Consider the following 16,651-nt stretch of genomic DNA (forward strand, 5'->3'; position numbering starts at 1 on the left):
AAGTTATAAAAATAAATGAGTTCTTAATATTTTCTAATTATAATAATTTAATTAGTTATATTAATTAAATAAATAAGTATTATGATTTATTAGTTATATTAATTGAAGAAAGAGAATAATTAATAGTTTCTTTATTTAGCTCTAAGTATTTAAAACTTAAAACAAAATTAGTGGTCAATATTCATTTCTTACATTTCTTGCAATAATATCATTTCTCTCTTGAACCATCCCCTATATATATATATATATAGTCTTTAAACTCAATTACATAGCTACTAGTTTGGTCTAGAGGTAAAAGAGTGTTACTCCCAACTTAAATGCTATGAGTTCTACTCTCATTTAAGACATGTTTAATCTTATTTTTATAAAAAAAGTATTTTACAAAGCCCAATTATAACCAAATAAACACATATAAAAATTAAATTGAAAAGGACAAACAAAATAATCCTTTTACTTTATACACAAAAAAAATATTCGCCTTCAGCCCAATTTTTTTTCTTTTTTATTTTGCTTTCTCGGAGCCGGCTCTGTTGTCAATTACTCAGTTTATAATTATTAAATCCAAAGTTTCTTTTAGAAGAATTGATCAAAAAGTTTTGGTTTTGTCATTGCCTAGTGTTGCCTTAATAGTTAATATCAAAGTGATAGTCTGTTCACAATGGGTAAATGTTTGTTAATAAGTTCGGGCTATTTGGTCAATTCTTGAAACTCGTTTAATAAGCTTTGATAAAGTTTGGTTAACCTTGCAACAAGTCACAAAGATCGGGGATGCAATGGGTAACTTTAGCTCGAAAGTTTGTTAACAAGTGGTTAATTAGGTTTGTATAGCCGTTTTCATTTTTCTTTTGGTTAATAATTTCTCAATTTAATCGGTTCTTTGTAATCGTTTAGGTAGCGTTTGATATATGGTAATGAAGGACGGAATGGAATGATCCATTCAAACGTAATGAAAATATGTATGTTTGGTTGAAATTCGGAAATGAATAAACTATTACCAAAGGAATGTTTTTCCTTCTAAAAATAGCTATCTTCATTCCTTCTATCTACCCAGTTCTTTTTCCATTCCGTGTCATGTTTTCAAGTTAACGTATTTTGCCCATCTTAATTGCTTGCCTTGGGGACACTAAAACATAGGGTCTCTGTAAAATTTTATTCACATATTTCAATAATAATATTTTCTTTTGATTGCATTGTTATTTCTTATATCATTTGATATCTACTGAGTATATTTTTGGAGGTCTGTATACTAAGAATTTTATTCCTTTCTTGTGATTTTGTTTCTCTAAATTAGAAAACATATTTAAATTTATTATGGTTTGTTAATTGGATAATGTTAAAGTTGGTAAAAAGAAATTATTTCGAAGCTCGGTTTATCATTTTTTTATGAATTATTTTTTATTTCTTCGACTTTTCAAGCATACTAAACAATATAGTGTAATGATACATTTCATTTCATATGGTAACCAAACAAAAATGGAATGGTAATGGTCAATTCTATTCCCATGTCCATTCCAGTCCCCCATTCATTCCATTCACGTGTTCATTCTATTACATCATACCAAACATACCCTTATTGTTCGTAATTAAAAACCCTAAAATATTCGGCTCAATTTATTTTCGTTTTTGTTAATTATATTTATTTGTATCTGTGAGTTTCCATGTGATTGTTTCGATTGTTAATTCCGCTTAATAGTTTGACATAGACGATCGATGTATATTTATAAGATACATACAAAAGGGTGTACACTTATCATCAAACTAACATTTACAAAAATAAGTTGCTTCTACAAAATATTAAACTATTCATAAAAGAATCTACATCCCACTCTCTTGCCACTACACTTTCTCCCCCTGGATCTTGTTCTTCCCTTAGATCTTGTGCTAAGTAGCCAAAACTAACCACCTCTTGGACAATCCGTACACCCGAAGACTCAATGTAGTCAAACCTGGTTGGAATGAGATTTGAATTTAAGAGCTTACATTTTGCAGCCTAAATCTGTACTTCCTCTCTTATATCAGTTAAGCTGAAGCTCATTGGCTTTCAGATAAGTTGTTTAAAACTTTAAACGGTTTTCTTAAAAAAAAAATTAGGAAACTAGAATATGAGAAAGTAGATGATTTTTTATATTGAAAGGTAAAGGATAGCGTTAGGTTAGATTTAACTTTTGTTTTTTTTCTATTCCTAGTCCTTTCCTTTTCCTATATTTTTAACGGCTTAAAAGTATAACAATATTAAAGAGTAAAGACAACGTAATTTACGGTAACAATGATAGTGTTCAATACTATATCATATTGCAAGAAATACTAATTTAATCATGTAAGTTTCTACTTTCATCATTTAAAAAAGACAAAAATGACTTATAAATACAAAAATAAGTTAATACTGTTCAATTTACGTGAATTTGTTAGAATTAAATACAAACAACTTTTAACATGTAAAGTGTGAGAAGCAGTACAATATGTTAATACTAATATAGTTATTATTACATTAGAGTTGTGTTTATTATGATGAAATTACTTTATCTTACTTTATCTTATTAAATACAAACAACTTTTAACATGTAAAGTGTGAGAAGCAGTACAATATGTTAATACTAATATAGTTATTATTACATTAGAGTTGTGTTTATTATTACATTAGAGTTGTGTCAAATTTATCAATATTAAACAACTTTATCACACTAAAACAAAGAAATATAGTAATTATTTTTACACTATATAGCATAATTAATTAGTCTAGTGTTCTTATTAATAAAAAAAAAATGTTAGTGTTTTCTTGATCATTTTAACTTTTTTAGATGATTTAATCTTTTAAGTTACTAATTAGATTGTGTAACTAATTATAACCACTAGCTTGGTTTAATTGTAAAAGTGTTTGACTGTCAACAAATAATTGTGAGTTTTAGTCTCATTTGAGACATCGTGAACATATTAGATGTTTTAAAATAACTTTAAAGTAATTTAAAGTTTATATTATTTTAAAAACGACATTTTTATTGAAACTTTGTAACTTAAAAGGTATAGCTATAATACAACTTTAAAATATCCTAAAAGAAATAATAATAATAATAATAATAATAATAATAATAATAGCCATACGTATTTCCTGAAAGTTGTCATTTTCTTTAATCATGTATGGATTCTTTATATAAAAAGACTCATGGGTTTAATTGTTTAAACCTCAAAAGTGAAAGAAGATTTGAAAGGGGCATCAAGAAAAGGATGCCAATGATGAATGGTGAAGATTAGGGCATGTGTGATATGAGCGGTAAGAAGTGATCGCTTCGAATGTACTTACCTTGTATATGTCCATTCCTATTGCATAAGATCAAGCTACCAAAAACATGAAGTGAAACTTATGTTTAACTTCGTGCGTCTCGTGTTTCAGGCACAATAGTATAGGTATTGAGAAATTGTTTGATGCCACTCCATGTTGGTTTACCTAAGTATTTAATTCTTACTATATAGCTTAATGAGACATTGACAAAATTTTATAAACACTACCTCGTGTTATTTTTCTTACATTTTGAATAGTCATTTACTCAATCAAAATCGCCACCTTAAATTATTTGTCAACGAATACTGGGGTTTTGCCAAAAGAAGTTGGCTATCACGACTGTGTTAAACGTGTCCAACATCAAATCAAATTGAAGACTCCTAATATCTCGGAGAATAATTAATATAATAATTAGTTTATTATTATTGGATAAATTAGTCTTATTTTAAATAATCCTATTTGTGTTGGATTCAAATTGTGTATTTGAGTTAGTATAGGATTAGTCATGTATGGGTTCTATATAAGCCGTACATTGTATTAATAATTATTAAGTTTTTCTCGTTAGTCGTTTTCTTAATAAAAGAGTTGATCGTGTGTTGATCAAATCTCATGCTTGTGTTCTTGATTCACCCGCTAAAAGTTTAACAATGTGTGCACCTTCACGGTCTCATTTTAAGCCCGTATGTCTTGTTCTTGGATGTGATGTATGCTCATATCAAATAATATCCCTACCATTGTTTTCATTGCGTGAATAAAAAATTTGTTTCATCGTATAACGATGGTGGAGACATGTTGTGCATATTATTGTGGTTGTGTAGAATAATTTTGAAATTGTTTCATTGTAGAAATATTGTTTCTACGATTGTATATTTATATATTAAATTAAATAATTTATTTAAGATAATGATGTCATAAATGGTCGCTAATGCCAGTCAAAAATTTAAGACTTATATACATTATATTTATATTTATGTTTTTAAATAAAACCCAAATACATGCCTAATTATTATCGCCATAAACCTTTATGATTTAGGGATTTTATATGCAAACAGTCATGGATTCCACGTCCAAAGTAATAACCTTTCCTTGTACCCAATCACAATAAACTTCTGAATATCTTTATAATATTTTTTTCATTAATAAATATAAGTAATAGTATCATCATCATTGTACTCAGTATATCCCACTAACAGCAAAGCTATAGTAGGGTTTAAAGATTAATAATAACATATTAATATTAAAATAAATACATACATTAATCATACTAATCTTCCCTTTTAACTACTTAACGAACTTGATAACAATTTCTCTAACTATCAATTAATTAAATTTTCTGTGAAACCGTGTGATCATCACAAAAAAATAATTAGCATGAAAGAAAACAAATCGAGACCGTCAAAACTGAAGAACTCATGCGTATTTGGCACATATCAATGTCGTGGATGATTATGAAGCTCAAAAGGCCAAATGAAGCGCGTTCCATGTATTATGTACATACATAATTAGCCGCTTACACGAACTGGTTAAAATGGCACCATTTAAATGGCCATTGCCACCAACCCGACCGAAATCCAGCACACTAAACGTTGGTGATGATCGGCAGCTCTTTCTATCTGTATCAAATATAAAATGTATATAGTTATGTTACAACGACATATGAGATGTAACTATGATGTTTAATCATGCAATGCCGACATATCTCGACCATATTTTATTGGAAAAGTATGACGTGTTGTTCTTTAATGAAAGTTTAGTTAAAAAAAACTATGATATGTTTAATGTATTTGTTTTGTAGGTGCTCACATGCATATCAGATCGATTCTATAGAGCACCAAGAAAAGCACAAAGTGTAAAGTATAATTATTCAGACACTGCAGAAACTTAACATGCATAATATTAAATGTGATATAAAATTATGATAATATTTCATGTTAAAATAATAAAATGTGTATAATTCATACTCATTTACATTTTTTTAACCAGGACCATTTTATAAAAACTGATGTGCTTTTGGAAGGATGGTTACAATAATAAATGTGACCGATCTTCAACTGTTAAAAAATTAATAAACAAAAATAATTACTCCCTCCGTCCCATTAAAAGTGTCATGTTTTGAATTTTCAAAGTCTTAATTTGTAAACTTTGACCTTACATAATTTTGTTTGCGTTAGATAACACTTGATGAAAGTTATATGATTTGAGTATGTTTTAAAAAATGTGTTTATCGGTATAATTTTTATCAAGTTTTATATAACACAAAAAGTATATAATTAAGGTCAAAGTTTATAAATAAAGACTTTGAAAATTCAAAATATGACACTTTTAATGGGACGGTGGTAGTAGTTTATATTTCAGGGGGAAAGTTAAACGCAATACAAACTAGATTAACGTGTTAAATGTGATAATCAAGTAGGATAATTATATAATAAGTAAAGTAATAATGTAATTATATCATAAAGTTTTTACGTAATTATTTTATGATTTAATTACATAATTACTCCATTTATATAATGTAATTATATCATAAAATAATTATGTAAGTATATTATGATTTACATTATACATAGAATAATTACATAATTATGCTATTTGTATATATAATTACTCTTCGTGATTCTCACGATTAACACGTTAATTTCATTTGTATCTTATCAAACCCTATATTTTAGATGGTTAGATAGAACACATTATATTTATTCACATTTTATTACAAATTATAATTCAAAACTAAAAATGCATGGAAAAATGTAAAAATAAATACGTATGAGGTTTAAAATGAATAATATAAAAAAAACAGATAAATTATGTAGTATATGAGAATTCGTATTATTTTGCAAGATACCTTGTAGAAAACAATTTACTTACAAACAAGATACCTTTGTTTGCGCAGTTGAATATTCTTTGCTCTATAAATTGCTAGGAGTAACTTTATTATAAAGTTTGTGTGCCTTTTACATCTACCGTTCTACAGTACGATATAATAATAATAATAAATACTAACCTTGGCAGCCGAGGAAGTAAACGAGAAAGACGAAGAAGGCGTCGACGTTGTGGACGTCGACGCTGATGCTGATGGGGTTGCCGTGTTTGTTGAAAAAGCTGACAACCCAACATTATAAGCCAGAGATCCATCGGGTTGATACAACCCGAAGTTCCTCTCGGATGTGGGACCGGGCTTCATATCCTCATTAAACAAAGCAAACAAGTAAATTTCAAGCCTCATTTTAGGCCTTAAAGGTGTCCCTTCACCACTCAATTGTCTCTTGACCAAATTCCTATTATAAATGGCAGCATTTTGTGGTGTTGCCCCAACTTCATTAGGGTCACCTTTTGATGGCCACCCGGTCTCAGAAACCCGAACCTCAATCCCACCATACCCTAACCGCGCCATTGCAAATATAACCGCGTCTACTTGAGCATATAACATGTTGTCGTAATGCAAATTAGTACGCGGATCAATCATTCCCGAATTAGGGTTGAAAAGCGCGTAATCTAAAGATATTTTATCAGGACTATCTTTATAAGCAAAATAAGGGTATGCATTGATCCAAAATGGTGATCTTGTAGTTGAAAGAAATTGTAAAAGTTGTGTCATTATTGTTGTGAGCTCGGGCGTAAACGTCCCTTCGGATGGGGGGTACGAGTTAGCTAGAACCGCTAACGACGAAGGTGTGGACACTTGAATATATTGTTGCAACCCTAATTGAGTCAAGGCTCGTTGGATACTAACCATAGCTGGAACCAAATTATCCACCAGTGTCATGTCGTCGCCAGTGAATACTTCGTTTCCAACCGCGATTCCTGTTATTTTTGTAGCGGGAGCGAATGGTTTTATATGCGTAGTTACCCATTGTAACGCTTGTTGTGGGTCTATTAACGTTGCTAACATGTCGTTCTCCACCGTTACAATGAGTTCTACACCCGAACCTGCGAATGCAGTTAATATGTCCGGATTTGTGTCGTAAATTCGAGTTTTTGTGATTCTTAGTGTTTTCAGAAGCACGAGAACTTTGTCTGGTGGTGGCAAGTTGTTGCCAACTTGACCGTAATTTATACCGAGAGATTCAACAGATCCAAATCCTGTGACAAACAACATATAAAACATGCAAAACAAACCATCATGAGTTTAAGTGAAAACAACTGTTTTGAACATGATTTAAAAGAAGATTTTTTTTAAACTACCATTTAATAATCTATTTACTATTGTAAACTCTAATTTTATCTAGTTAAAGGTTTATATACTATTAAAGTAGTAAAGTCACAACATTAAAATTTATATATACTTTACTTTAAATTTGTTTGTTAGTTAGTTATTTAAATTATGAAGTTATTAAAATGTGGTTTTTGTCCATGTTCTTGTTTCGGTTCAAAAGCTTCACATTTCTCGTTTCCATTCTTAGGGTTTCATTTTCATCGCAATTTTAACAATTAAGAAGGACGAAAGTTGCAATGGAAATTAAACCTTTGGAACGGAAAAGGCAAATTTTATACTTTTAGACTGAAATAGCAAATTTGAATAAACCACAAGGATGAAAACAACACTTTAGTATCTAACGTCATATGGTTTTTGAAACCGGTCTGACCTGTAAACCGACCGTAATGAACAGTCTGGTTATGAAAACATTGATTTTAGTTGGATTATGCTAACCAAAGCCATGCATGTTATCATAATACAACTTGCATAAACACTATAATTTGAATATCCCACAAAAATCAAACAAACCTGATAAAGATAGAACGATTCCAAGAACACATTGCACAACGAAAACTGTTCTAAGACAAATTTCCATATGTTTAGAGAGACAAAGAAAGATTTAGAAAGAGGAGAGGAATTAAGGTGGTACATATATATTATATATATATATGTACGTATTTGCAGTCGGAATTCTTTACTTTACTTGTTAGAAAATAGAAATTGAAGGGTAATGAGAAGATGTAACAGGTTGCCTTAATTTTGAGGTTGGGGGCTATAGCTATCTTTCCTCTTAAGTAGTTGTCTAAAAGACAAGTCCCCTTTTTAACAATACCTATTTTATTGTTTCATGAACATCAATTTCTTCATATAAAAGTAATCGTAGTTAACAAATTCATAACTTGTTCAGTATTTTTCTTTAATGATAATTAAACTTATCAACATGAGAAGATATGTTGGCGTTTATCACACTCCTAGAAAACATGATATAGGACGAAAACAAAAGCGTCGGAAATTCCTGTACATTTCCGACAAAATAATTACGTGGCAGAAAACCTTAGCTTACAACAAATTCCGAACGAAATGATTTTTCCAACAAAATCACTTTTGTTTTCTACGCATTACCGATCAATATATGTGTTAAATAAGGTTACATTCTATATTTCAGATAGTCATACCTACACATGTGTTATTATGTGTATAAAAAGTTATAAACATACATATTAAAAATATGAACAAAGTTAGCTTGATTGTGCTTTATGTACATGATATATGCGTTTGTACTTAAGAAGTAAAGAAGTATTAAAAACATGAACCATTTGTATATGGAATTAAATGATCTTGAAGCTACATTGGTTGATGGATGCATTAAACCATTAGATCTAGGGCCTAGGAGTATCACAAGAACCTAACCTTGTTCATGTTATGTTTTTAGGCTTAGATAGATCTACAATAAAAAAACATATCTTCTTAAAATTAGCTCTTGGTGATAAGTTTGGTGACTTGAAGTATTGAACCAAACCATTCTAAGAAAATTAGGTTCTTGTTGTCTAGTTGACGCCATAATCACTACAACAGTGTAAAATGATGAGTCAGTTAAAGTATCAATGTCTATATGACTTGTATAATAAGTTTGGGCATTTTGGATAAGACAATGTATATTGAGGATGGTGAGGGTGCCACCACCATGCCAATTCACCAATTAACGCCGCCAACACCACTATGCCATAGCCAAATTGGGGCGTTAAGGGCCTCTCCACGTAGTCCTTTACGGGCATGAGATGTGGTCTACTGTTTTAACCAATCACTAATTTTCTCTGTTTTTTATTTTTTCCCTTTATTTAAATTTTTAACCACGTTAGTAAAGCATCTTTATCTACATAACGATAGCGTGACACTTTTAACAAACTCTTTAAGTTAAAATCAATGCATATAGTCTAATGTGAAAAAAAGGTTTCATGTATGGTAAAAACTTAGCCTTGCTTTCTAGAAAGTTATTAGCACACAAATGTTTAACAAAGTTAATTTCTTTTAATATTCAATTCTCCTTTACCATCAAGTGATTAAGCTTTAAAGACTGTAATATTATCTTCATTACGTGCTACAAACACTCCAAAAGAAGATATGTATTAATCCGATATAACCCGGCCATTGAACTCCGGTTCAATAATACTAATGGCATAAGGTGAAAGTTAAGATTTTAGATTTTATGATTGCAAATTAGAAACTTCACTCAATGGAGTTTTTTCACAATTATGGGTTTCCTTACTTCCTTCTTGATGGTGTTTCTGGATACGTTAGACATGGAGGGTTAAAATAAATATGGACGGTTGATATTCCGTCTCATGAAGACTCATTTGGGTATGAAGGTAGTTTCAAACGCGGTTTAAAAATCCGATATAATCCGGTTAAGTTATCAATTTGGCTTTTATTCTTTTTGACTTGTGTTATTACTATTGCATAGTTTGATTTATATTATCAAGAGGTGATAAAACAGAAAATATAAAAGAGGAAAAAAAGATAGAGCGTGACATGTTTGACTTAAAATGAAAAGAGGTAATTTGGCGTCAAAAGTGGAATTTGGTAGTGTTTTATAGAGCGGATAAGGGACGTACGAGGGAATGATGACATGAGACCTTATCATTTCCTTTCTACAAAATAAATATAAAAGCTAAGTATAACATTTAATTCTATATATAATTCTATCCTCCACCAAAATAAAAATAAAAAAATTATTGTATTACAAATAAAGATGCACCTACTATAAGTTTAATAGTTATGTAGAGCGCTTGCTAAACTAATAAAATAATTAACTTTTAAGTAGAGAATTTGGTAATCGCTGGTGTAGGAAAAATAATTAATCACATAAGACTGTAAGAGAAATAATTAACATAGAGTACAAAGCTTCTTATCATACAAAAATACAAAGTGTAAAAAGTCCTTTTATGCCATATATGATTCGACATTAAGTGAAATAATTATGCATGAAGCAATCTAGTTACATACGTATAAGTTAAATAAATTAAGCATGACGAAAATACATTACAACAAATTTTAAACCCTAAGTCCTTAGATACATTTCTCTAACCTAAACATGGAATTCGTTGATTTTGTTAATATGTTGGTTCAAAGAACGTCTAAAAGTACAAACCCAATTGTTTGCTTCGTTCAAAAAAAATTTGCTTGCTTGCTAATATTTGCCACTTTATTGCGTGTACACATGGTTAGACCAACCCCACATGTGATGAGACAACACCTAAATCATGCAAGTATGCAAAAATAAACAAATAACATAAAAACATATATTCAAGAAAATGCTAAATTCATAACATATGTCACTTTATTACGAAACACAAAATTGTTCCGACCGTTTTAACTTAACTTATTTGATTCGTAACAAGTTAACTTGGCACCTGATCATCTCACACAAACTATTTCATCTTGAAATGTTTAGACTTTTTGTTCATTTCGTTGATCATAATAAGGTTGTTCATCATAAAGGGACTTTCTACGTCATCGTCATGTGAATTGGTAGTAAAGAGCACCCAAAAGGAACCGTGGTGAATGGTTGATATGTTTATCATCTTATAAAGCAATTATAATTCATAATCATCAAAAGGAGGTATCAATTGATTTACATCAAGACATAAAAAGCCATATGTCGCTTACAAGTAGAAGTCTTGCTTCTTAATAGCCATAATATCCACATTGGTGTTAGTTATCTTGTCAAAAGGGATTGAAGAACCCAACTTCTTCCAAACTAATTTGGTTTGTTTAAGCCAAACCATAGTCGAATTGTGTCACATAGTACAATGCCCGAGACCAAATATAGCATACGCCTACCTTAACAAATAACATTAATTACCTTAGGCCCGGCTTCGAGAAATACAAAAAAAATTTGGGTCGAAGGTGAATTTAAATTTGGGCCTTAAAACTTAAGTAAAATATAAACTCGATAACGCAAATAGAAAAGCAAATCATACGATGATAATATTAATTTCAATACACAAAACCCAAATATTGTAGCAAAATTATCTAATTTACATACTTAAACGAAACGTGATACTCGCCTTGCATTTTTTGAAGCAAAACTCTCGATTAGGTGGTGCGGCGGTGGTGGACTGCTGATGCAGGCTGCCGGCGGTCGCAGTGGTTTGTGGCTGCCTTTTTGAGTTTTTGTTGTACGTCTGTAAAGTATGGAATTAGAATTTGGTAGATGGTGTGGTGGTTGTATTTTTTTTAAACCTTTTAGACTTCCGTGATGTCTCCCTCCTAGCTCTTCTAAATTGTAATGGGTTGCGGGCCTTATGGCCTACAAATAATTGGGCTACAAACATTTTATAAAGGGCCTAAACAATTTTTTTATATATAAAATATAAAAAAAAAGTTTAAAATTTTCAGGCCTACCTGGTGGTCGGGCCTGTAGCGGTCGACTACCATGCCATAGGCCTGGGCCAGCCCTGAGTTACCTTATATAGACGATAAACAAAGTATTATGTTAGTATCTCTACAAGACTAGAACATATTAAGCGAGGGTTTATAGTTTTGATATGTGTAATAACTTAATAAAATACCCGACACCTAACATGATATTTTAACTAGGAATGAGATTGGGATTATCCATACATGTCTTATGGCCATCATGTCCTATTCTTAACCGCCTTTGGTTTAGATTCTACTTTAGATTGCCAACTTTATTGGCAAATGAAGAGAGGAAAAACTAGTTTATTATTTGATTAGGTGTTATACAACATCATGCTATATAGAAACCGAAACTTCGCGTTGGGCTTTCAAAATAGTTTAGTTGTCCTGGTTTTTTACGTGATTGTTGATCTGTTTTCATGAGTCGTATTTATATTGTAGATTATTATATTGTTACCAACAAAGGTTTTAAAGTCCACATATCAGTACGGATGGCAAAAAAGCTCGAGCCCGACAGCTATACCCGAAACACATGGGACGGGTATACCCAAAACCCGATGGGTATGGGCCGGGTACAGGATTAGGATTCAGAATTTTCGCGGGTACGGGCCGGGTATGAGATTAGATGATACCCGACCCGATTACCCGAAAACACATACCCGTTTACCCAAACCATATACCTGAATTATATACCCGAAAAATTCTTTGTATTTCATAGGTTATGAAACATATATATAAAAACTTATATACATATAATAATGATATTATTTATTTGTCACATTTTTATATATGAAGTATATTATATTTAATTTTGTAATAATTGTTTTTATGAATAAAATGTATAAAATATTTATAATGATTAAACTAATGTACTTAAAAGTCTCAACGGGTATACCCGATACCCGCAAGTATGCCCGATACCCGATGGGTAATTACGTTATTACCTGATAAATACCCTACGGATAATGGGCCGATTATGGGATACGATTTTACAAACGGGTATGGACATAAGATTACCAATACCTAGCCTGAACCCGACCCGTTGCCATCCCTAATATCAGTGAGATCAGCATTCCTCTAGAATAGAGAAAATGCTTGTTCTCGTCCCATCTTTATCTAGCCCCACCAGAGTTATGCAATAAATGCTATTTTATTGTGTACAATTTGTTTGCCCATTATATATGTATAAAAGAAAACAATTAGGGGAAATCCCTGACCACTAAAAAAGCTCTGGATTACACACCAAAAAGATATATATATATATATATATATATATATATATATATATTTTGAAATAGATTTATAAACTATACAAGCTTTTGCAAAAGAGATGATCTACTTGTATAAAGGAAGAACCACTCACATGGAAGGTCATGAGAAAGGACTAAACGACATAGATCCGGCCAATGTTCAAGAACTAATTAGAAAACACTACACATATCTAAAGGTTATGATAATGTCTTTATACATGCACATGTTTTTTTTTTTCTAATCAGAACCAACAATTTGACCCAAAAGACTTCTCAACAAGTATATGCAACAACCCTTTTGTAAATTAGGGTGTTACGGTAAATAAATTGTATAAAGGAAAAACGAGTAAACTGTTATTTTGGTCCGTCTGGTTTTATGTCTCCACGTATATAAAGGGCCTATATTTAGCTTCATTAAGCTTAATTTCATTCACTAGCTTAAAACAAACAAAACCATTTATTAAGACGAATATACACAAACCTTTTTAACTAGTTATTTTTGCTTGACAACTCTTTTGAAAAAAGTAGAAAAATTCGACGTAAACCTTTTTTGTATTTGTTCAAACATATCTCATTCTATAGTTCTCGTAAATGCCAATGTTTAGGCATTGCCAAAAAAGGTTATAATACGACTTGCTAGTTTTTTTAAAAAGCGTTTGGTGTATGATTTACTGATTTGAGATAAGATGACTAGATGAGAAATGAAAGGAAAAAAAAAGAGTAAAGGCATGGGAGGCAATTTCAAGAAATAAAGTAAACAACTAGTTTTAGGCCAAATTGTAGCTTGTTTCTTTAATTCTTTTACATGGTTGAGGTGATCGAGTTTGAGGTTAATTTTTTGGAACGACCAACTAAGTAACACAGGGTACTCTGTACGCGGTCCTCATTGGCTAAAGGTAGCTCGAGCTGGCCACTAGTCCGGACGGACGGAGCCATAGGCCATAGCATCAAGAGGTGCGCATTAAACACGGTTCTGGACGCCGATATACCCAAGCCGTGGGTACGATGTACGAACAAGGTTTCATTCTCAAAAAACCGTATCTGGACCCCGGAACCGGTTCAACCTCTACCTGGTCAAAACTCGGACCTGACCCAGCCAAAACCCTATAAAAACTCTTTGCCAGGAACAGGTTCCTACCCAATCAGGTTCTTGATTTTGTTGACTAAACCTAGAACTGGTTCCCGAAAAAACCCGGTTCGCCACCTCTAATACGATTGGATTGGATGTAGAGGTGCACAAATAACCCGTACTCGGAACCGGTTTTTTTGATACCCGGGTATTCTATACCCGAAACCAGAACCGACCCTACCCGTAGGGTATGGATAGGGTATGCATTCTGAGGTCAATACCCGTACCCGGAACCATACCCGATTTATACCCGGTCATACCCTATACCAGATACTTTATGTTTAAGTTTTTGTAAAATGCATATTACTAAGTAAATAATTTGTAATTAAGTGGATTTTCAGTTTTTGTAATATAGTTTAATTATTTTTATAAATTACAAAGCAAATTTAAATTTTAAACAAATTAAAAAATGAATAAAAAAACTACAAATTCAAAACCAGGTATTAATACCCGGTTGTACCCGAACACACACCTGGTTTCAATACCCGAACCCGATCATACCCTACCCGGGTACATGGTGTTGAGCTTTTCTCCTCAATACCCTATCCGATTTCTCTCAATACCCGATCATACCTGAAACCGGTTCCATACCCAAACCCGGGTATCAAAAAACCCATTTGTGCACCTCTAATTGGATGACCATTGTAACTGTGCTAAACTGCTACGATCATTGTGCTATTAAGCCACTTCAGCCCCAAAGATTGCTACTGTGGCTATTGTACGCTTTTCTCAGCCCAAGTTCAGTTTAATTACTACCCCAACATGTCTTTTTGAGGCCCAGTTTCATGAAATTGAAATAACAGTCCAATAACTAGGCCCATTTTAATTTGTTCCTTTTTAGGTGTTTGAACAACCCTTTTTTATCGGTTTATAATTAGTTTAAGGTAGCAACGTGGACTTAGTTTTGCAGGCCTAATTTAATTCAAGTTGTTTTTATAATATAGTAGCTATTATCCCCGTACTACGAGAGTTATTTTACATTTTTAATATAATATTATGAATATATATTTTTTTAGGTTTTAGTTTTATTTATCGTAAGAAAGTTTATAATATAGTTAGAGTTTGATAATAAAAATGTTTCTTAAATAACCCGTTTAAAAGTAATTTAAGCTTGGTGAGACCCATAGCCCGTTTATTTTTTTTACTATAAGGTTGTTTCTTAATTATAAATAATATTTTTTAAAAAAAAATGGATATTAATTTTTAGTATATCCCTATTTTATACGATTTGCATATCAAATCTTTGGTGAGATTAATTTTTAATTTAATGAAATGTTATAACCCGTTTAAGAGCTATTTGAGTTTGGTTAGACTCATACCCGTGAATTTGGGTTAAATGCATGAAAAGTCTTCATTTACAAATGAAGCAATCTGATAACTTAAGTGGAGGTAAGGAATAACCAGAGAGCATTTAAAAGTTTCATTTATATAGATTTAAGATGTTTGCGATTTTAGTGTTATCAAATCATCTTATTAGGTATTTATGATTTATTTAAAACCAAAAAGAAAAAAATATTTACAAATAGCTATAAACTTATATGTACATATAAACAAAGAATACCATCACTAATACATAATAACGGAGTTGAATTTGTGTTTGAAATTTTGTCTCATGAGCTTTGATAGTAAAGCTACAAATAAGCCGATCTCGAGTTTTCATGAACTCGAGTTTGGACCAACTCATTATTTCAACGCACATCATTAAATACAATCAAAATTTGTATACATGTTAACATTTATAGGAATTAGACCATCTTTAACAAGTGTATTTAGGAGACGCATTTAGCATTTAGATGAGGTGACAAATTTTTGGAAATAATTGTATAGGAGATCGTCTAATGAAAGTCGAAATATAATATGAAGTTTGGCTTTTTATTGATCATGTGTGGGTTATGCATATTTTATTGCTTGTCTATCTCCCTTCTTGTGGCTGCTAATTTCATTAATCGAACTTAGACAAAATTTGTTTTAATTAAGCAGTCAAAAGTTTCATCATATAGTGAAAAAGTTCGGCAAATATTTCTGTTTTATTATTATAAAATTTGAAGTGACAATTTATTTTTATATTATTATTAGTTTTTATCCTTCGTATTACGAGGTTGTTTTATATTATTTGTTTTTATTATCTATTTATTTTTTGAATTTTTATTTTTTTTATTATATGAAAGTTAATAATAAACTTATGGTTTGAAGATAAATTGTTTCACAAAAAAATGAGATGTAATAACCCGGTTTAGAAAAGCTATATGAGTTTGATAAGTCCCAAGACCCGTTTATTTTTTTTACTATAAAATTGGTTTTTAATTTTAAATAATATATATCTTTTTTTAAATAAATCATATGTTAACTTTTAGCATATCCCATACTTTATATGATTTTAT

General features: G+C 31.0%; 1 protein-coding gene across 1 annotated transcript; it reads right to left on the reverse strand.

Annotated features, from left to right (window-relative positions):
- Positions 1-4,618: 4,618 nt before the first annotated feature.
- LOC143611420 (glucan endo-1,3-beta-glucosidase 14-like) lies at positions 4,619-8,112 on the reverse strand. Its single transcript, XM_077085621.1, has 3 exons — positions 8,001-8,112; positions 6,279-7,357; positions 4,619-4,890 (listed from the first exon to the last, which is right to left on the reverse strand). The coding sequence occupies exons 1-3, from the start codon at positions 8,065-8,067 to the stop codon at positions 4,816-4,818; spliced, it is 1,221 nt and encodes a 406-aa protein (XP_076941736.1). The 5' UTR covers positions 8,068-8,112; the 3' UTR covers positions 4,619-4,815.
- Positions 8,113-16,651: the final 8,539 nt, after the last annotated feature.

This window comes from Bidens hawaiensis, unplaced genomic scaffold (genome assembly GCF_021521415.1).
Source record: "Bidens hawaiensis isolate Kalapana, Puna unplaced genomic scaffold, B.hawaiensis_p1.1 tig00031108_1, whole genome shotgun sequence".
Taxonomy (NCBI): domain Eukaryota; kingdom Viridiplantae; phylum Streptophyta; class Magnoliopsida; order Asterales; family Asteraceae; genus Bidens; species Bidens hawaiensis.